Below are 21,370 nucleotides of genomic sequence, written 5' to 3'. Positions count from 1 at the left end.
CAAAGGAACGAAGAAATTCAACAATACACTTAACTAGACTGCCTTCAAACGACTGAAATTTTAAGTATCTTCCCCTTTTTAACATACACACACCAACACAAAATCTATGTATCTTTTGTCGGTTTCTGTAGGAGACCACATTCCATTTATACAAGGCAAAAGCTGCGAAGGAATCAATATTGTAGATGTAGATCAGAGAGGCAATACCAGTGGCATCTCTTGGATATGGAAGCTGTTGAGGGAGATTGCCTGGAGGGTTTTCCTGCAAAGGAAGGTTCTGGCTCTGAACACAGACTTCCTGGTTGTGTGGACACTTCAGTCTACACAGTGTGGTCTCAGACACTGAAGGGCTTTTTCATTCAGCAGAATAGCTGAAACAGTCCTTTTCCTCTTTATGAGTGTCCTCATTAGTAAAACGAGCCGAATGCCAATGAGTGCAGGAAGGACATCCCAGTTATGAAAAGGGTGTTGACAGTAATTTACAGGAAAAGGCAGAGACAACAGGGTGGTAGTACAAGAACATACAGGAAGGAAATTGGCACACACCTGGAGAAGGTAACGGAAGGAAGCTGTTTAGTATGAGCATTCTCACCTTCTGGATGATGAACTAATGTTATGACATGGCCTTTACATGTTGTAACATCCCAGTGGGAGCAGCTTTTTTGTGGGTTATTGTCGTAGTTCAGCTGTAACATTTAGTTTAATAGACTGTGACCTTATGGATAGGGTCATTCCTATGGGTCCTTTCCGTGGAATTCTCAGCACACTGGGAAACAACACACCCATGCTCTCCCTCAGAGGGGTTACAATGGGTAAAGGGCACCCAACAGACGTAAGCAACAAGGAGTGTTTGTACATTCTGTAATTCAAAAAGGGTAAAGCAGAAGAATGGAAGCTGCTGTGATATTCATTATTCCATGCTGTGATATCCTGCTGTGATTTGTATGGAGTATTTTTTTAAAAAATCATAATAAGGTGGGCTTCTCCTTGGAGTTGAGCGTTCCCTAATCCTGGTCAGCACTCTTGAGTTCCTGGCCAGTTGCAGATCAATCAAATCCAGCTTTCAAAATGTTCTAGAAACACAGGGAATAAAAGGAGTGCTTTGGAAAGAACTAGCATGGGCGTACCCAGCACGGGGCAGGGGGGCACCTGCCCCCCTAGAAGCAGGGCTGGCGCATGAGAATGGCGCTGCCTGCGGGGCTGGTGGGCAGAGGCAGAGGTGGAGCACAGCCTGGCGGAGCGCGAGTTCGGCGTTCCCGCCCACCGCGCCACACCCTCCCTCCAGCTCCCCGTCGTGCCCTCCGGCAAGGCCAAGCGTGGCGGGGAACCAGAGAGTGTGACGGGAAGCTGGAGGGCACGGCGGGCGGGAACGCCGAACTCGTGCTCGGCTGGTCTGGTCTGGTCTGGGTTCCTCCTCCTCCGCCTGCCTCTGGAGACCTCCCCCATCGCGCTCCGGATCCGCCCAACCGTGTGCGCTTCCTCCCTTCCAGCCCCTCCCGTGCCTTGCCCCCCCTTGCCCCCCCTGGGTACGCGCCTGAGAACTAGAACCTCAGAATTTTTGGGGGGGTGGGATGCAGCCCTGCAGTATCTGGACTCTTCCTAGGCAGCATCTTTCACTGGCTGGCTTCACTCCCTTACTGTATTTTTTCATGCCTGAAATGTATCCCCGATGACCCCTCTTCCAGTTTTCTGCATATAGAATCCATGCTCCCTGTTTTTTGCTTAGTGAAATGCCAGGACTAATTTTAGATTTAATGTTCTGCTTTCACTTGATTGTTCCCTTTTTAAAAGTTCACCTTGTTCCCTTTTTAAAAGTTCACAACAGGACATTATTTTAAGGCACTATTAGAATTAGAATTAGGGGGAGTTCAGAAAAGGCACCCCCAAACTTCGGCCAGATGTTTTGGACTACAATCCCCATAATCCCTGACCACTGGTACTGTTAGCTAGGGATCATGGGAGTTGTAGGCCAAAACACATGGAGGGCCACCATAGACCATCTTGCAATTAATGTATTACATAACTTGTGTTAGAAAGAAAGAAAAAAACGGATTCATGACTTTTAGATGTCCTACCCTTCTACCATGGGTAGAACAGGCTTATGCTACTAAGTGCAGTGTTATTTAAACCTATGTGCCCTGGAATCTCATAATCTCATTCAACTGGCTAATTTCCTTGCATAGCAGAGTACATACATACATACACACATACATAATTTTATTTGTATGCCATCTTTCCATGGTCAAAACCATGCTCAAGGCTGTTTACAACATGAAAAAAATATATAATTACAAATATAACAAAAGAAGTAATAAGCAACAAATAAAACAGAAAAAATCACAACCACACGAATTTCCACACGAATCATAATAAGATCTAAAATAAAGATACAAAAAGTTAATATCGAAAACAGCAGCAACCCCCCCCCAAAAAACACCTAAACAATTCCCCAACCCAATAGTCTGTTCAGCAGCCTCAGTTAGTCAGCGCCCCACCCTCTCAGGCCAGGTGGGGAAAGGCCTGCAGGGCAGGAAGCAGGTCTTCCTGGATCCACAGCCAAGGACCATGTGCCGAGCCCTTAAAGGAAGGTTTGGACTGTTGTACCACAACCTCATCAGCCAAAGCTAGGCTGGCCAATGGATTGTGGGAGCTGTAGTCTAGCAACATCTGTAAGGCCATTGATTAGCCACTCCTGTTTTAATGCTTGAAAGCAAGGGATACAGCAGCACACCCAACATTGCATCTAATGTGCTTGGAAGAAAAAACCATTCATAGAAAGTGCAAAAATTAGAAGAATTTTGAAGGCTCCCTATGCCTGGTTATATCTAAGCCAATGCAGCTGTCTTTAGTTTACCAATTTGGAGGCATACGCTCATGGGCGTAGGCAGGAGGGCAGGAGGGGGCAATTGCCCCCCCTAGAAGCAGGGCCACTGGCCAGCCTGCCCCACTGCCCGCCCGGTGCCGTCTCCCTTCTCCCTGGCTGGCTGTGGGGCGGGCGGCGGGAAAGCACCAGAGCCGCGCAAAGCGTTTGGCTGGCTTTCCCTCCCTCCGCCCCACAGCCAGCAAGGGAGAAGGGAGACGTCCCTTCTAGCCGGCTGGCTGTGGGGCGGGCGGAGGGAAAGCCAGGCAACCGCTTTGCGCGGCTCTGGGGCTTTTCCTCCACCTGCCCCAGCGATTGCAGAGGGGGAGGAGGGGATCGGAGCAGCCCGATTTCGGGCTGATCCTGGCTCCCCCTCGTCCCTTCCGATCGTGGAGGGGGAGGAGGGAGTCGGAGCAGCCCGATTTCGGGCTGATCCTGGCTCCCCCTCGTCCGTTCCTATCGCGGAGGGGGAGGAGGGAGTCGGAGCAGCCCGATTTCGGGCTGATCCTGGCTCCCCCTCGTCCGTTCCTATCGCGGAGGGGGAGGAGGGAGTCGGAGCAGCCCGATTTCGGGCTGATCCTGGCTCCCCCTCGTCCCTTCCGATCGCGGAGGGGGAGGAGGGAGTCGGAGCAGCCCGATTTCGGGCTGATCCTGACTCCCCCTCGTCCCTTCCTATCGCGGAGGGGGAGGAGGGAGTCGGAGCAGCCCGATTTCGGGCTGATCCTGACTCCCCCTCGTCCCTTCCTATCGCGGATGGGGAGTCGGGAGTCGGAGCAGCCCGATTTCGGGCTGCTCCGATGTGGCCCCGCCCCCGCCCCTTGGCCCCCCTTGCTCCCCACCCCTTGCCCCCCCCTGATTTTCATCCTGGCTACGCCCCTGCATACGCTCTTAGTTTCTCACACTTTGGTCCTCCCAATTTTCTACGACTTGAATTGGGTGAAGGGGGAGAGAACCCTTGTTTGATAAATGCAGAAGTTGCAATTGCAGCAAAAATTCAGTAATTATATTGCAATTTCTTCATTCTGAAAATTGTCTGCATTTCCAGGAGACAAATGAACAGAAATGTTACAATATTGCCAATGAGCTTTTGCACACAGAAAGAGCTTACGTCTGCCGACTTGCTCTCTTGGATCAGGTAAGAGTGGGATTTCTTTATTTCTCTCAGAAATGCTTTTTCTAGCTAATATAAGAGGAAACTGTTATATTAGTGCTTTGACCACTAAATCAACTTGTTAAATTAACCAGTGGATGGATGGATGTTTGCTTGTAGTTGTAGTTCCATCCTTTGCCTTTATGAATCTCCTACCATCACACACATATGCTACACAATTTCTTCCAGTGTATCTTCTTTTCTTGTCCACTGACCATGGTAACTGGGGCTGCAGCAGTGATGTAGGAACATAGGAGTCAGATCACGAGTCCATCTCATGCAGTCTTTCTTGCCCCCAGTGACTGGCTCTCTAGCATTTCAGATAGGTAACATTTCCAGACCTACCTGGAGATGCCAGGGATTGAACATTGGGTCATTGCATGCAGAACGGATGTTCCTATATTGAGCTATGGCCCTTCACCACTCCACTATCTTTTAGCAATCTCAAAAAGCACCACCAACACCTTTAGAAAATCCTGAACTTACTGCTATGTTTTGGATCAGGCATCCCCAAACTGCGGCCCTCCAGATGTTTTGGGCTACAACTCCCATGATCGTTAGCTAACAGGACCAGTGGTCAGGGAAGATGGGAATTGTAGTCCAAAACATCTGGAGGGCCGAAGTTTGGGGGTGCCTGTTTTAGAATTACTGTATTGCCATTAAGACATGCAAAATCAATTCTTTCCTTTGCTCAATAAAGGCTTGGTTCTTCACCCACCCTGCAGTTTGGCCAGGAAAAGTATATGGCATTGGTCACTACTGACATTTACAAATTACAAATGGGGGGGGATCCATTTAAATTATGACTAATTGAAATGACTAGGAATTACTCATACCTCTGTTGGAATTATGGACTCTGTGGAGATGGCACAGTAAAATGTTCTGTTTGCCATGTAAATGTCGCACAGCCCACAAGCTCTGATTCTGCTCTTCTGAGTCAATGTACTTTACTGGTTCCCCCCCGCCCCCATCTTGCAATAAAACACTTCTGTTCCCAATGCCTCCACATTTTTCATCATATATTGCCTGCCTGCTGAGAATGTTCCTCATCTTCACTCACTGCATTGTTAATTTACCTCCCTTTCATTGGATCATAGCTTCAGCTTCATTCAAAGATGCCCATTTTTCTTATATGTGTTGGCTTATCCTGAATTTCCCATTTGAATATGAAACAGAGGAAGCTCTACATACCGGTAGCTACCTTTCTTGGAGCAGAAGCTTGACACCTCTTATTAGCTTTAAATTGCTTGCTGCTCAGGTTCTGTTGACTGCTAACATCTTACTACATCTGTTGACTACACTAATGCATGCACAACTGCCTTCAGTTTTCTGAGAAACGACTTTGCTAACAAGTTAAGCAAATAATATGATTAAAAGGTGTAGGAAGCAAACAGGCCTTTAATTAAAATTCATACTAGAATCCTACAGCCAAAGATTCAGCTGGCAGGTTCAAGTCAGCATAATCAGCCTTACCCCCTCAAGCCCTTTGCCCCTTGGCAGCAGAAAAGGAGAAGCAAATGAGATGCAGCAGACTGCCTAGAATCTTAACTAGTAAAAATGTTGATTTGAGGATCATTCTGTTTGCTTCATTTTGCATTCTCTCCTCCTCCTCCTCCTTCTGCGAGGAAGTGTGAATACAGGCAAGATAGTTCTGATGGTACTATGAAAGAGGAAGGAGGTCGTTATAATAAATGAACATTTTTAATTAGCTGCAAATTGGCTGTAAACTTTTGTTTGCCTTGTGCCTGTTTTATTTGCCCAGGAATGCATGTTTTGTGGCTGACTCTCTTTTCCCTTCTTATCCATTGCAGGAGTTTTATTGTAAATTGATGGATGAAGCTAACAGGGGCTCATTTCCTGCTGAAGTTGTTAATAAAATATTTTCCAATATTTCATCCATTAATCAGTTTCACAGTCAATTCTTGCTGCCAGAGCTTGAGAAAAGAATGCAAGAATGGTAAGCAGTGCAGATTATTGGGAGATAGTACTCTGTGAAAGACCATGTGAATGTTATCTGTGCCTGTAGGAGGTTCTATGATTCTATTATTAATTGACAAGTTGATTTTGTAGTATTGGGATCCATAATAGTCTTGAAATGTCAGAGAACACAGAATGATTCCTCATGAGATGTCCAGAAATGTATAAGATATATTTAACCTCTTCCTTAAAACAGGTATTTTAAATACACAGCCACACTTAACATTTATTCAGAAATATTGGGTGTCACAAGCCAGAGGAGCATCAAGAGAGATGAACAATGCATGTGTTTAGAAAACTAGCAACTATATATGATCTAAGTAATACAGTTCCAGCTTCTGCAGCCGGACTTGGGAGGGAAAGAATCTTATCCTTTCTCATCATTTGTCAACTCTGAAAATGAAAGTTCCAGTACTGGAATAAATTATTTGCAGAGGATTTTATATTAATAGGTGAGCTGCAGTGTTTATTTGGTAGGGTTATCAGAGGTGCTTTACACATGGTTTTTTCTTAGGGTGACTTGATGAAGCTGTGAGTTAGAGACAAAGTTTGTTTAGTTTATAGAATACACTTTTTTTAAAAAAAGTCAATCACAAGGTAGTTATCAAGCAGAATAAACCAAAAGATACATATTTGACAGAATTGAGGTGCCCATAGTACATAATGTCCAACCTCCCATGTTTATCTCTATAACTGCTTTCTTTTGCCTGTCCAGGGACACAAACCCCAGGATCAGTGACATCCTACAGAAGCTAGCTCCTTTCCTCAAAATGTATGGAGAATATGTGAAGAATTTTGACAATGCAATGGAATTGGTGAAAACGTGGACTGAGCGATCACCTGTCTTCAAATGTATTATTCAAGAAATTCAGGTAGTGTGCGCGCGTTTGTATGTGTGACATGCTAAATTTCTTGGCAGTCAAGATTGTGACTGCGGCACTTTTGTTTCATTGCTTGATAATAATGTATTGGGTGAACAAAATGGGTGCTTTGAGGGCACATGGAGTTCCAGACGTGAGAGGCTTGCACTCTTACCCTTTTATTTATGTGAGTTATCCATGATGTAATGGTGAACTTATGTACCCAAGTGGGAGCAACCTGCCAGTGGATAATAAGCATGTACTTACCTGTGTGATATTCATGTGAATTGGAACCCACCCCAGGCTTCTTTAAGGAAATAGTATTATGCAACTTTTGGTTTACTCTGCTTGTCTCATACCTACATTGTGTACCAAATAAGTATTTATATTGGAATACTTATCGTGTATTTGTCGTATACAACTTCATAGCTGTATATGAAGTTGAGAGGAGGGAGAAGGAGCGTACCTCTGCCGTCTATCTGTGTGTGCTGATGGCAGGTGTCCGAAATTCAGTACATATCCATTCAGCATTTTATCCTTTGAACTTTAGGAAACAAATGGGAAATGTCAGAAAGCTTTTTACATTTTGCTGGTAATCGACTGATTTTCATTTTTCTGGTTAAAAGACGACATTTGCTATGGCTTGTTGGTAAAACAATCTGAAATAATGCCAACAAGTCTACCTTATGGGCAGTTTTCAACCCATTCACGCTCGTTTCTGTAACATTCATCTTGAGACTAACATATAATCAGTTTTTGTTGAGTGGCCTTACTATCTGAAGAATGGCTTCACATTCCTGTAATCAAAGTGCAATTACAGTGGTACCTCGACATCCGAACAATTAGACTTCCGAAGGTTTTGACTTCTGAAGTCGACAACCCCAGAAGTCTTTTTGCCACGTGTGCCCTGCGCATGCGTTCTGCACCTGCGCAAAGTGGCGCATGGGGTCGGCACATGCACAGAAGCGTGAAATCGCGCTTCGACAACCGAAGACTTTGACTTTCAAAGACGGCTGTGGAACGGATCGTCTTCGTAAGTCGAGGTACCACTGTATCTGAAATTCTTCCATGGGTCAGCTAATGTCACAGCAATAGTTCTCTGTTGAAGAATATTTTGCAGTTGTTTGATTTGAATCTATCCCCCCCACCCTGTCCCATGGCAAAGAGAGCCAGGTTTGAGGGAGTAAGCTAGTCTGGGGCAGTACAATGCAAGTTTGTACACCCACCCACACCAATAAGGACTTCAGATAGCATAGTATTCTTTTTCTTGAAGAATGAGAAAATTATATCTCACTTCCCCCATGGAAGCTGGGAGTGCTGTGAAGGAGAAGAAAACCTGGAATTTCTGTTGCACAAGCAGGGTGCTTCAATTGCATATCACCCAATGTTTGAATTCTGTTATTAAAACAATATTTTAAAACTAGGTTTATATGACTATGTTTTCTTTTGATATTCCTTTGGGTTTAGAATAGATAACAAAGAATGGGAAGTATGATGTCTGTTTACAGCTAGTATAAAGGGTTTAAATTATGTAATGAAGGCAACACATTTAGCTGAGGGATTTCATTTAATAATCAACTTTCTGAATTATCACGGTAAATAAAATCCCTGGATAAAATATATTGCTTTCATTTGCCCCATATCACTAGAGAGTGTTACTGAAATAAAGTTTTCCACAATTTAACAGATGCATAGTGCAGGAGATGCATTTCTGGAGCCTCAGTTTCAATACATGTATGTTGTTTTTTTAGAAGCAGAAAGTCTGTGGAAATCTCACCTTGCAGCATCACATGCTAGAACCAGTGCAGCGCATTCCAAGATATGAGATGCTTCTGAAGGACTATCTAAGAAAATTGCATCAAGACTCTCTAGACTGGAAGGATGCTGAAAGTAAATACATTTGTGTGGGTTATATATTCAGCATCACACAGTAAATCTGTAAAAAAAAAAGGGGGGGAACCATTAATATTTCAGAACTATGCCAAGAAAAGGAAACTAAGAACAGCACTTCACAGGAAGCAATTTGTTAAAACACTATTTATTTATTTATTTATTTACTAAATTTATTATATCCCCTTTGATATTTCTGGACAAATGAAAATATGCTGCGTTTTCAGAATTTCCTTTCTGAAAAGGAGTGCAGATTCTGAACACACAAATAACACAATTCAAAGCTGATTAGCAAGAGATTTGGGACAGACAAAAGGAATTAACCCTTGACACAGCACGTAATTAATTTGTAGAATTTGGTGCCACAAGATGTGGTGGTGGCCTCTAATTTAGAGGGCTTAAAACGAGATTAGGAAAATTGATGGAGTGCAAATCTCTCACTGGCTATGAGTCTTCATGGCTCCAGGTTCAGAGAGGCAGCGTGCCACTTGATAGCCCTTACTTGGGAATGGCAACAGGAGAAGTTTGGCTTCCCAAAGGATTCTGGTTCTTTACTGTAGAACAGTGACGTGGCCAAAATTGGCCCTCCAACTGTTTTGGGACTACAGTTCCCATCATCCCTGACCACTGGTCCTGTTAGCTAGGGTTGATGGGAGTTGTAGTTCAGCAACAGCTGGAGGGCCAAGCTTGGCCACCACTGCTGTAGAAAATAGGATGTTGAAGTAGATCAGGGGTCCCTGATCTGTTTGGGCCTAGGGGCACATTTGGAAATAAATGCAAAAGGTGCTCAGGACCCCACTACCACCACACAAGCAACGGGGGGGGGGGAATACATACACCTTAAAGCAAAGAAGGCAATGCCTTTTACTGGGTTCTAGAGATTTCTTCAGTTGTGCAAAGATGTCATTCTCATAAGGATTTTGTTTTGAGGTGGCTAGAGGGACAGATAGCAATTTGATCTGAATGTTAGTTTCTAGTCTTAAAGCACTGTTCCACCCAGAACTTATTTCATATGCTTCATTGCAACATTGCAACAAAAGATAAATTAACAAACCTGTGTCTGTTTTATATAGGCACCTATATCAACTTCACAAAGTCTTTTTTTAAAAAACTTCTCCAAGGGGTGAGCTCCCGTTGCTCGGTCCCAGCTCCTGCAAACCTAGCAGTTCGAAAGCACGTCAAAAAGTGCAAGTAGATAAATAGGTACTGCCCCGGCGGGAAGATAAACGGCGTTTCCATGCGCTGCTCTGGTTTCAGTGTTCCGTTGTGTCGGAAGCGGTTTAGTCATTCTGGCCACATGACCCGAAAAAACTGCGGACAAACGCAGGCTCCCTCGGCCTGTAAAGCGAGATGAGCACTGCAACTCCTTAGTCGTCTGCGACTGGGCTTACCTGTCAGGGGTCCTTTACCTTTTAATCTTTTTTTACTTTTAAGTTCACATAAGTCTAAGGCAGGCATCCCCAAACTGCGGCCCTCCAGATGTTTTGGCCTACAACTCCCATGATCCCTAGCTAACAGGACCAGTGGTTGGGGAAGATGGGAATTGTAGTCCAAAACATCTGGAGCGCCAAAGTTTGGGGATGCCTGGTCTAAGGAAACTTATTGGACTGAGGGCACAATCCTATACATGTCTACTCAGAAGTAAGTCTCATTGAGTTCTGTGGGACTTGCTCCCAGGTAAGTATGTAAAGGATTACAGCCTGAATCTTGTAATTCACTATAATTTTTTGGCAATAGAAAAGTGAAACATGCAAGTTAGCATTTGAAGCTGCTGTTTATGTATCATAGTACTAGTAATTAAACTTTGGGGGGGGGGTCATTTTTCTCTTATAGAATCCTTGGAAATAATATCTACAGCAGCAAGTCACTCTAATAGCGCCATCCGAAAAATGGTGAGTGACTTCTGTGAGATTTTTTTCCTTTGCATAATCTACATCAGAAGATAAAGCAGGCAATTTGGCCGGTGTCTAAGTAGGAAATATTGCAATTAAGCCTTTTATACTGTATTAGCTTTTTCCAAAGTCTCATGTAACTTAAATGGAAAGGTAGGGCTGTCACATGCTTGAAAAAACCTCTCATTCAATTATATGTATTAGATTCTGATTAAATCTGTATGAATAAAGCACACTCCTCACCTTAAAGCAAGGAATGTGCATGTTTCACAGCAGGTATTATATCATAAGATATAATTTACAATGGGGGATACTTCTAAGATGACAGCTGTCATATGTAGCTTTTAAGAGCTTACCTTAGAATATTTTTAGAAGCATTGCCAATTAATTGGAGTCACTGTTTTAGTCATTAGTTTTTAAAATTGCATTGTTCTAATAAATTAGTGGCTAAATATTGCAGCTCTATTATCAAGCGGTTCAAGTGTTTTACTGGATGAAGCTTGTTACATTTATCTCCCACCTTTCATCCAAGGAGCAAACACGGCCCTCCCCTTCCCATTTTATCCTCACAATATCCCAGTGAGATAAGTTAGACCAGGGGTCAGCAAACTTTTTCAGCAGGGGGCCGGTCCACTGTCCCTCAGACCTTGTGGGGGGCCCGGACTATATTTTTTTGGGGGGGGGATGAATGAATTCCTATGCTCCACAAATAACCCAGAGATGCATTTTAAATAAAGCACACGTTCTACTCATGTAAAAACACACTGATTCCTGGACTGTCCACGGGCCGGATTTAGAAGGAGATTGGGCTGGAATCGGGCCCCTGGGCCTTAGTTTGCCTACCCATGAGTTAGACTGAGAAAAAAATGATTTACTGAAGGTCACCCATTGAGCTTGTATAGCTGAGTTGGTGAATTTGAACCTAGATTCCGCCCATCTTAGCCGGATGCTCCTATCACTACACCACACTTGCTCCTAAGTTCCTTTCTTTTACACTCATTGAATATATCTTTTGAAGATGTTTATTGATGAGATTTTTTTCTCTTAGCAAGTATATAAAAAAGTTTTATTAGGAAAGTAATTTTGTTGCAAGAAATGTTCATAATTATGCAAGCCATTTCCTAATCTTTCTTGTAGCAATGCTACAGATCATTTTCATAGAGGACAGTTCTTGCTAAAACAGTTGCATGCTTTTGCTCTTAACGATTTAACCTTTTTCATTAAAAAATTCACAAGTGGTGTGCACTAACGGTTGTCGCATTTTGTTTTGCTGGAAAAGGAAAACTTAAAGAAGTTGTTGGAGGTTTATGAAATGTTAGGAGAAGAAGAAGATATTGTCAATCCTTCAAATGAACTCATAAAAGAAGGACAAATACTTAAACTTGCTGCTCGTAATACATCTGCCCAAGAAAGATACCTTTTCTTAGTGAGTATTTGTTTCTTACACCCCACTTAATTGTAGCCTGTGCGTAACATTTCTAAATCTAATCTATTGGTGAATCTTCTCTTTTGTTGGTTTGGTGCAGACATAATACTGACTCTCTGAAAAAAAAAATTGCTTGGAAACTAGCATGCCTTCACCTGGTACAAATTTCCTCCTGCTATCCCTTTATTTGTCTTAACCATTGTTTAGTGTTGCATCTAAATTACCGTGTTTTCACACCATAAGACGCACCTGACCATAAGGCGCACCTAGTTTTTTAGAGCAGGAAAACAAGAAAAAAATTCTGAATCACACCCTCCTCAAATACAAGCACAAATTCTTACCTGAATAACAGCAGCTTGTATATACTGTATCCCAAGGGAATACATTTTTTTGCATACCTTCAACTGTACATGTCATTTTCAATGCTATGCAAGTCATGTTCAATGCTATATAAGTCACTTACATTTATAATCATATTGTACTCCTTTGGCTATGTGTTTAATAAAATATTGAATTCTTGTATTGCGAAAAACAAAGATTTTGGTGAAAAGTGGAAAACATGCATTGCAAAAAAAAAAACAACAACCCAGAGTTTACAGAACAAAACCAACTTCAGATATGAAATCAGCATTGAAAGAACATATAAGAACAGTTGAAAAATCTCATGCAACAGAAAATGAAAAAAAGCAAATAAAATTTGCTTCATAAGATGCACTCGCTCCATAAGACGCATAGACATTCCCCCTTACTTTTTAGGAGGAAAAAAGCGTGTCTTATGGAGCGAAAAATACAGTAATGTTAATGAGGTTCCCTCTTAACCACTGCTTGCAAACTTTAAAACTACGAGTAAGCATAACAATGGCTTGTGTTGGTGCAATTGTAGCACTAAATCATTATTAAGTCTGAAAACACAAGGATTGAATTCTTTTTGGGAAAGGAGCTGCTCAGTTTGCAGACTGGAATTCTGGGAGTATTTCTACTGCCTCAGTGAATTTGGCTGAGGAGGCACAACTTGCTGGTGAAGCTCAAGCACCTTCTGTTACTGCTAGCAACACATTTCCACCCATTAAACGGGCAGTTTTTTTCTCCCCCTTGTAAACAGCAAGATGCATTTTTACATTTTTTTTCCCCCTGGCCCTCCTCCTCCTCCTCCTAATGGGCATATTTATTAATTCCGCTTCAAACAGGTATGAAGGATATGCATGTTTAAAGCCTGCATGAGGAAAAAACTTCATTTATACTCCATTTAAGCTTTAGATGACACAGATGTGGATTAAACCATCAAAGTGATCCTGGAGAATCCCTGTGTATACTTAATCTGCCCTCAGCCTAATCCATAATGAGTCCTTCCTTGCAAGCCATTTTATAGTAAACTCAAGAGATAAAAAGAGAGAGCTTCAAGTCAGTGTAACTGAATCCCAGGCCCCTTACACACACCAGGCCACTAAAGTAATTTATCTATGAAATGTCCTTTCAGTGAGCTGCTGGTTTGTTTGATCGTTAATAACCGAATATGTTAATAGTTTTAATTCCAGCAAGCAAGCATAATTCTGAGGCCTGTTTTATATGTTAAGCCATTCAACATGAAGAAAATCTGAAATGTGAGGAATAGCCCTCTCTTTCTCCCCCAGTGTCATTGTAGTTGTCAAAAAGTCATCTGTTTTCAAGGCGGCACAGAATATTACCCTGTATTAAAATACATGACAGCTACTTAATAACCTAGAATCATAGAATCATAGAGTTGGAAGAGACCACAAGGGCCATCCAGTCCAACCCCCTGCCAAGCAGGAAACACCATCAAAGCATTCCTGACAGATGGCTGTCAAGCCTCTGCTTAAAGACCTCCAAAGAAGGAGACTCCACCACACTCCTTGGCAGCAAATTCCACTGCCGAACAGCTCTTACTGTCAGGAAGTTCTTCCTAATGTTTAGGTGGAATTTTCTTTCTTGTAGTTTGAATCCGTTGCTCCGTGTCCGCTTCTCTGGAGCAGCAGAAAACAACCTTTCTCCCTCCTTTATATGACATCCTTTTATATATTTGAACATGGTTATCATATCACCCCTTAACCTTCTCTTCTCCAGGCTAAACATACCCAGCTCCCTAAGCCGTTCCTCATAAGGCATCGTTTCCAGGCCTTTGACCATTTTGGTTGCCCTCTTCTGGACACGTTCCAGCTTATCAGTATCCTTCTTGAACTGTGGTGCCCAGAACTGGACACAATACTCCAGGTGAGGTCTGACCAGAGCAGAATACAGTGGTACTATTACTTCCCTTGATCTAGATGCTATACTCCTATTGATGCAGCCCAGAATTGCATTGGCTTTTTTAGCTGCTGCATCACACTGCTGACTCATGTCAAGTTTGTGGTCAACCAAAACTCCTAGATCCTTTTCACATGTACTGCTCTCAAGCCAGGTGTCTCCCATCCTGTATTTGTGCCTTTCATTTTTTTTGCCCAAGTGTAGTACTTTACATTTCTCCTTGTTAAAATTCATCTTGTTTGCTTTGGCCCAGTTGTCTAATCTGTTAAGGTCATTCTGAAGTGTGATCCTGTCCTCTGGGGTGTTAGCCACCCCTCCCAACTTGGTGTCATCTGCAAACTTGCTCAGGATTCCCTCAAGCCCATCATCCAAGTCATTGATAAAGATGTTGAACAAGACTGGGCCCAAGACAGAACCCTAATTCATTGCAGCATTGGTTTTAAGAAGCATGTGGAACGGTAGGGTACAAATAATTTGGCTTTTCTTTTGAATCCTTGGAAGTAGTTAGATTTCATTACCAGTGGTTTCAACAATACATATGAATATTGTATTGGGCTTCATCAATAGGAGTATAGCATCTAGATCAAGGGAAGTAATAGTACCACTGTATTCTGCTCTGGTCAGACCTCACCTGTAGTACTGTGTCCAGTTCTGGGCACCACAGTTCAAGAAGGATACTGACAAGCTGGAACATGTCCAGAAGAGGGCAACCAAAATGCTTAAAGGCCTGGAAATGATGCCTTATGAGGAACGGCTTAGGGAGCTGGGTGTGTTTAGCCTGGAGAAGAGAAGGTTAAGGGGTGATATGATAGCCATGTTCAAATATATAAAAGGATGTCATATAGAGGAGGGAGAAAGGTTATTTTCTGCTGCTCCAGAGAAGCAGACACGGAGCAATGGATTCAAACTACAAGAAAGAAGATTCCACCTAAACATTAGGAAGAACTTCCTGACAGTAAGAGCTGTTCGGCAGTGGAATTTGCTACCAAGGAGTGTGGTGGAGTCTCCTACTTTGGAGGTCTTTAAGCAGAGGCTTGACAGGCATATGTCAAGAATGCTCTGATGGTGTTTCCTGCTTGGCAGGGGGTTGGACTGGATGGCCCTTGTGGTCTCTTCCAACTCTATGATTCTGTGATTGCATTTATAACTGTAGATGGGCTAGGCTTCTAAAAAAATTAAGTTGCCGGTTCAACAAGCCTTTATGGAGAAGTGCTGCATACAACAATTTAATCCTAGAATGTTTCGGCACACTGGAAACATATGCTATCGTGTTTGTTTTACTCCCCCCCCCCTTGCTACCCAGCTGCTTCCTGCCTAAACTGCTGCTACTACAGTGATACCTCGGTTTATGAACACAATTGGTTCCGGAAGTCTGCTCATAAACTGAAGCGTTCATAAACTGAAGCGAACTTTCCCATTGAAAGTAATGGAAAGTGAATTAATCCGTTCCAGACGGTCCGCGGAGTAAGCGTTCATAAACTGAAGCAAACTTTCCCATTGAAAGTAATGGAAAGTGGATTAATCCGTTCCAGACGGGTCCGCGGAGTACTTAAACTGAAGCGTTCATAAACTGAAGCATGGGTGTAATTGGTTTCGGAAGTCTGTTCATAAACTGAAGCGTTCATAAACTGAAGCGAACTTTCCCATTGAAAGTAATGGAAAGTGAATTAATCCGTTCCAGATGGGTCCGCGGCGTTCATAAACCGAAAATTCATAAACCGAGGTGTTCATAAACCGAGGTTCCACTGTACTGTGTTCTCTTGCTCTGGTGGGGCAATTGCTACCATGTCATGAAATGTGAATGTGTGCAAGTACATTGCTCATAAACAAAGCTTGACTGGATAAATTGCTGTGCATAGCAGGGAGTTGTTGCATTTTGTAGAACAGAGACAGCCAGGAAGAGTAGCAATAATGGCAGCAGCAGTAGCAGCAGCAGCAGCAGCAGCAGCAGCAGCAGCAGTAGCTCTGCCTTTTGCTTTAGGAAGCCACCTACACTTACCCAGCTGTACAATAGCTTTCCAAACCCTTTTGCCCACCACTCATTGATGTTGAGAGCATAATAACAACTTAAAAACACAGTCCCAAACAATGACGATTTCAAATTAATTGATGGAACAGTGATCAACCAAGTATGCATTTGGCTGTCCTTAATAGGTCAAAGTTACTGTGTGGCAGGCTTCTTTCTCCAGTAAATACACATGGGTGCCTCATCTATTTTGCACGTTCCTCATGCCTTCTTTTGGGGTTGCCCATCTGTGGGAATGTGTGTTTATCTTCATTCTTGAGTGCTGACTTCGTGCTTCAAGCAAATCTGTGCCTTAGAGCCTCAGTACATTTCGTCCCACCAGTGAAGCAGCTTTGGGGGGGAGTGACTTGAGAGCAGAGAAGCAGGGGTGGGGCACGGGGGGAGCACAACACTTTCTGAACTCCAAATCAGCTTCCTACCCCCACACCTCTCCTCCCCACATCCTGAGTTTTGAATGTAAGCCATTTTTGAAATGCAAAAGACATATCAGAAGGCGGCAGCTATAATATGAGTGTTTGATGTAATTTGTAAAAAGTTCCTCTTATTTAGTACATTGGAAAATTTAGCACTTCCTTTCCAAAAGCATATTAAACCTTGTGCTTTCCGAAAGCATATTAAAACTGTGTGTAATATGGTTGGGTGAACATAGTGAGATGTTGACGTTATTATTGATAACTTGACCAACTCCTATACCACACTTCTGAACCTTCCTTTTTTGTTGTGTTCGCTGTTTAAGCTTCTCTACCCTTTTCAAGCCTTTTATGCAAGAGAGGTTTGTCTTTGTGGCAGCTAACATTGGCTGGTGTGGCTTGTGCTTTTTGCAGTTCAACAACAGATTGCTATACTGTGTCCCCAAATTCAGCTTGGTGGGATCTAAGTTCACAGTTCGGACAAGAGTTGGCATTGATGGTATGAAAATCGTGGAAACGCACAATGAAGAATACCCACACACATTCCAAGTCTCTGGGAAAGAGCGAACTTTGGAATTGCAGGCCAGGTAAAGCGAGATGAAAAATTGAGGTTATTATAGTGGTACTTAATAGATACATGTGAAAGTGGTAGGACCCCGGTGGAAAGGTAATTACAGCTTGGACTACAATACTTTTGCACCTGGAATGCATGGATTTTCTTTCAACTCATTGCTGAATCTCTAAACACCTGATTTCAGGGATGAAGACAGAAATGATATTGAAGTTGTAAGGAGCCAAAAAGCCATTTATTCCAGCTTTTATGCCTCAATCAACCATCTCCTTAAGATTGGTGAACCACAGGCTTGAGAGGAAGATGCACTTTTATTAAGTTGCCTCCAGGGTAGCAGTTCTATGACTATGCTTGACTAACAGTTGAAGCACATAAGGGAAGGCAAAACTGCCCCTCTTAGGTCACTGTCCAATCTATGGGGTGATGTGTCAGTGGTGGAGGTGAAGATCATTTCTGATGTCTCCAGTGCTGAGAAGATCAGAGGGCATCTAGGATATTCTGACTTTGGGAGATAGAAAAGCAGCTGTGAGAAAGTGTTCCCTGTAGACAGGGCAATATTGAACCAAGCCATACTCAGAGTAGACCCATTAAGGGTCCATCCCATTGCATATCTCTTCCCGTTTTTAGAGGCGTTTGAATGAAAATGTGATATTCTGTTCATCACATTAGCCTAGCTATGTTTCCCTCCCTCCACATTCAGTATATTAGTAAGTGATAATATTAATCTTCTCCATCCCATAAAATGTGCATTAGCTCTGATGCAAAGCTTAGCTTGCCCAGAGGATTTTCTTTACCAGAAAAGCTTGTGTGCATGCTTTCTGATTGCCACTTGTTGTTTAGTCGTTTAGTCGTGTCCGACTCTTCGTGACCCCATGGACCATAGCACGCCAGGCACTCCTGTCTTGCACTGCCTCCCGCAGTTTGGTCAAACTCATGTTCGTAGCTTCGAGAACACTGTCCAACCATCTTGTCCTCTGTCGTCCTCTTCTCCTAGTGCCCTCAATCTTTCCCAACATCAGGGTCTTTTCCAAGGATTCTTCTCTTCTCATGAGGTGGCCAAAGTATTGGAGCCTCAGCTTCACGATCTGTCCTTCCAGGGAGCACTCAGGGCTGATTTCCTTAAGAATGGATAGGTTTGATCTTCTAGCAGTCCATGGGACTCTCAAGAGTCTCCTCCAGCACCATAATTCAAAGGCATCAATTCTTCGACGATCAGCCTTCTTTATGGTCCAGCTCTCACTTCCATACATCACTACTGGGAAAACCATAGCTTTAACTATACGGACCTTTGTCGGCAAAGTGATGTCTCTGCTTTTTAAGATGCTGTCTAGGTTTGTCATTGCTTTTCTCCCAAGAAGCAGGCGTCTTTTAATTTCGTGACTGCTGTCACCATCTGCAGTGATCAAGGAGCCCAAGAAAGTAAAATCTCTCACTGCCTCCATTTCTTCCCCTTCTATTTGCCAGGAGGTGATGGGACCAGTGGCCATGATCTTGGTTTTTTTGATGTTGAGCTTCAGACCATATTTTGCGCTCTCCTCTTTCACCCTCATTAAAAGGTTCTTTAATTCCTCCTCGCTTTCTGCCATCAAGGTTGTGTCATCTGCATATCTGAGGTTGTTGATATTTCTTCCGGCAATCTTAATTCCGGCTTGGGATTCATCTAGTCCAGCCTTTCGCATGATGAATTCTGCATATAAGTTAAATAAGCAGGGAGACAATATACAACCTTGTCGTACTCCTTTCCCAATATTGTCTTTGTCCATGGAGTTTGCCACTAGAATGCACAATTATGTTGATGGTCAGTAAGGTTCACTTCATTGTAGAAGGTTGCTTCCTGTTACCCCCATGATGCAGATACTTCCTTTATTGTTCATTTAGTGTTTGGTAAGATCAGCCTCATTTTTTCAGTCAGATGTGAGAAGGTGAACAGTAAATCGGTATTGTGGGTCTCAAAAGAAGCAGTAAAAGCCCCACCTCTTAGATTTTTCCAACTTGCTGCATTTTACAAGGCTTAAAACAGTATAATACAAGAAGAAAAATTGCAAAGGCTGTGTTGCAGCTGTTCTTCATAAGCAGGTGTTTTGACCTGCTCTGCTATTACCCTATTCTATATGAACAGAAAAAGTGGAAGCAGGCATCACACTCCCCAGCCTTTATCCCCATCTTACTTTGCTTTAATATCAGACAGTAGATACCCATGATTATAAGGAGTACAAGGTCTCTCCTAATGCTGGAATTTGAAACCACTGGAGCAATAATTTTCAGATTGTGCAAGGGCGCATTAGAATGCCCCAAAAGAACTGCTAGTGCATCATGAGAGATTTAAATAAGTAGAAGGAATTGCATGACTCCAGTCTCCCCAAAGATACAGAGGAGTATGGAAAGAAGCTTCTGAGCTTCTTCCCTGATGTTGATTTTAACAGCAATTTTAATACTGGGGGGGGGCACCCTCCGTTACCTGTTAGAACTCTCTATTCCTATACATCTTTTACACCTAGCGTGCACACTTTTGTGTTTAGATTTTTTTTTATTAAGTAATTTTATGTAGCTGCCCCATGACATCAGTTCTCTGGGTAGCTTACAAACCTATTTTTAGATAGACTTCAAATTGGTCAGTAAAATATTTGTGTGGAGTCACAGATATGACTTCTTTGGGAGGTAGGTAGCCGTGTTGGTCTGAGTCGAAACAAAATAAAAAATTCTTTCAGTAGCACCTTAAAGACCAACTAAGTTTTTATTTTGGTATGAGCTTTCGTGTGCATGCACACTTCTTCAGATACAAGAAGTGTGCATGCACACGAAAGCTCATACCAAAATTAAAACTTAGTTGGTCTTTAAGGTGCCACTGAAAGAATTTTTTTTATTTTCTTTCGGAGGGTTTGTTATAAAAATGGATGGTTATGGTTTTAAATCTCTTTACCTTTTGGAGGGAAGGAAGCTATGAAAGTTGGGAGAAATCCACCTCTAATTATAATTGAATGATTTGTGAATGTTGGAAAGAGTTTCTGTTTGTGTGTTCTATACATGCATTATGACTGGATGCAATCATTTGACATTTCCTTACCACTACGTGTTGGGGGGAGGGAGGAGAGACGGGAGGCTACTGCTAAGAATGCCATCGTGATTCATAATTAAAATTTCATTTGAAATAATCCTGCGCAACTGAAGCGCATCAGCGTTTGAATACAGGATGCCAAGCTTTTCTTTTAATGGGGCATTTTCAGTATTCTCACTTAAGCCTTCTGTGTTCCGATTTACACCGTAAGCAAGTCAAAGTAATAGGTGCCTTGAATAATCAGAAATTGATTTGACTCTAGCTAATTAATGTTTCCTGAACTTGCTTTTAACTGTTATGTCCCGACTGTTTCCTGTAGTTCTGAACAAGATAAAGAAGAATGGATAAAGGTAAGTGTGGTGTTTTATTAAAACTTATGCCACAATAAGTTTGCTAGTTGTTAGAAAGGATTTTGTATTTGCTGCAATAACCTAAGACTGCTACCGCTTTGGAATATGCCTTATTTTTGTGCTTCCTTTAAACTAAAACTTTTAATGCTTATTCCTTTTTAAAATTAACGGATATGCTAGCTGTAAATCAAGCATGCTGTGTGACCTCTTTTGTTTTGTCATTAAATTGATTAGATTTGAAGTTTTAGTAGTTCTGACCCATGCTGTTCATTCCAGGCTCTCCAGAATACTATAGATGCTTTTCAGCAAAGGAATGAAACATTTAGAACTGCTATTGCAAAAGAATATGAGGACACACCTATTGAAGTTTCTGTAAGTGGGCACCCATAACGTTTTGATAGGGTATGTCTGAAGCTGCTGACGTGAAAATTGCACCTGAAAATGCTGGGAATGGCTTTTGAAAGTGAGGCCTTGTACTTAGTCTTGTCCCAGTTATGTTTCCACTTTGAGGCTTGTGTACACACTATACCTTTAAAGCACATTCAAAGCACTTTCTTTCCCACAAAGAATTCTGGACATTGTAGTTTGCCCCTTACAGAGTTAATACCCTGTTTCTCATATTTTAAGACATACCCATAAAA

At 42.5% G+C, this 21,370-nt stretch overlaps 1 protein-coding gene across 14 annotated transcripts in view; it reads left to right on the top strand.

Moving 5' to 3' along the window:
* FGD4 (FYVE, RhoGEF and PH domain containing 4) overlaps window positions 1–21,370 on the top strand; it is a 125,463-nt gene that overhangs the window by 79,132 nt on the left and 24,961 nt on the right. For all 14 annotated transcript variants that reach the window (XR_009558291.1, XR_009558289.1, XR_009558288.1 and 11 more), the window contains 9 exons: window positions 3,906–3,995; window positions 5,822–5,967; window positions 6,703–6,859; window positions 8,599–8,737; window positions 10,571–10,629; window positions 11,909–12,055; window positions 17,168–17,340; window positions 20,699–20,729; window positions 21,006–21,101. Coding sequence is in view for 8 of the 14 variants with exons in the window: in XM_060279944.1 (XP_060135927.1) it covers window positions 3,906–3,995; window positions 5,822–5,967; window positions 6,703–6,859; window positions 8,599–8,737; window positions 10,571–10,629; window positions 11,909–12,055; window positions 17,168–17,340; window positions 20,699–20,729; window positions 21,006–21,101 (1,038 nt within the window). In the remaining 6 variants the exon portion in view is untranslated. The remainder of the gene's footprint in view (window positions 1–3,905; window positions 3,996–5,821; window positions 5,968–6,702; window positions 6,860–8,598; window positions 8,738–10,570; window positions 10,630–11,908; window positions 12,056–17,167; window positions 17,341–20,698; window positions 20,730–21,005; window positions 21,102–21,370) is intronic.

This window comes from Zootoca vivipara, chromosome 10 (genome assembly GCF_963506605.1).
Source record: "Zootoca vivipara chromosome 10, rZooViv1.1, whole genome shotgun sequence".
NCBI lineage: Eukaryota > Metazoa > Chordata > Lepidosauria > Squamata > Lacertidae > Zootoca > Zootoca vivipara.
Note: the sequence above shows the minus strand (reverse complement) of the source record. Positions and strands in the feature narration are given on the sequence as shown.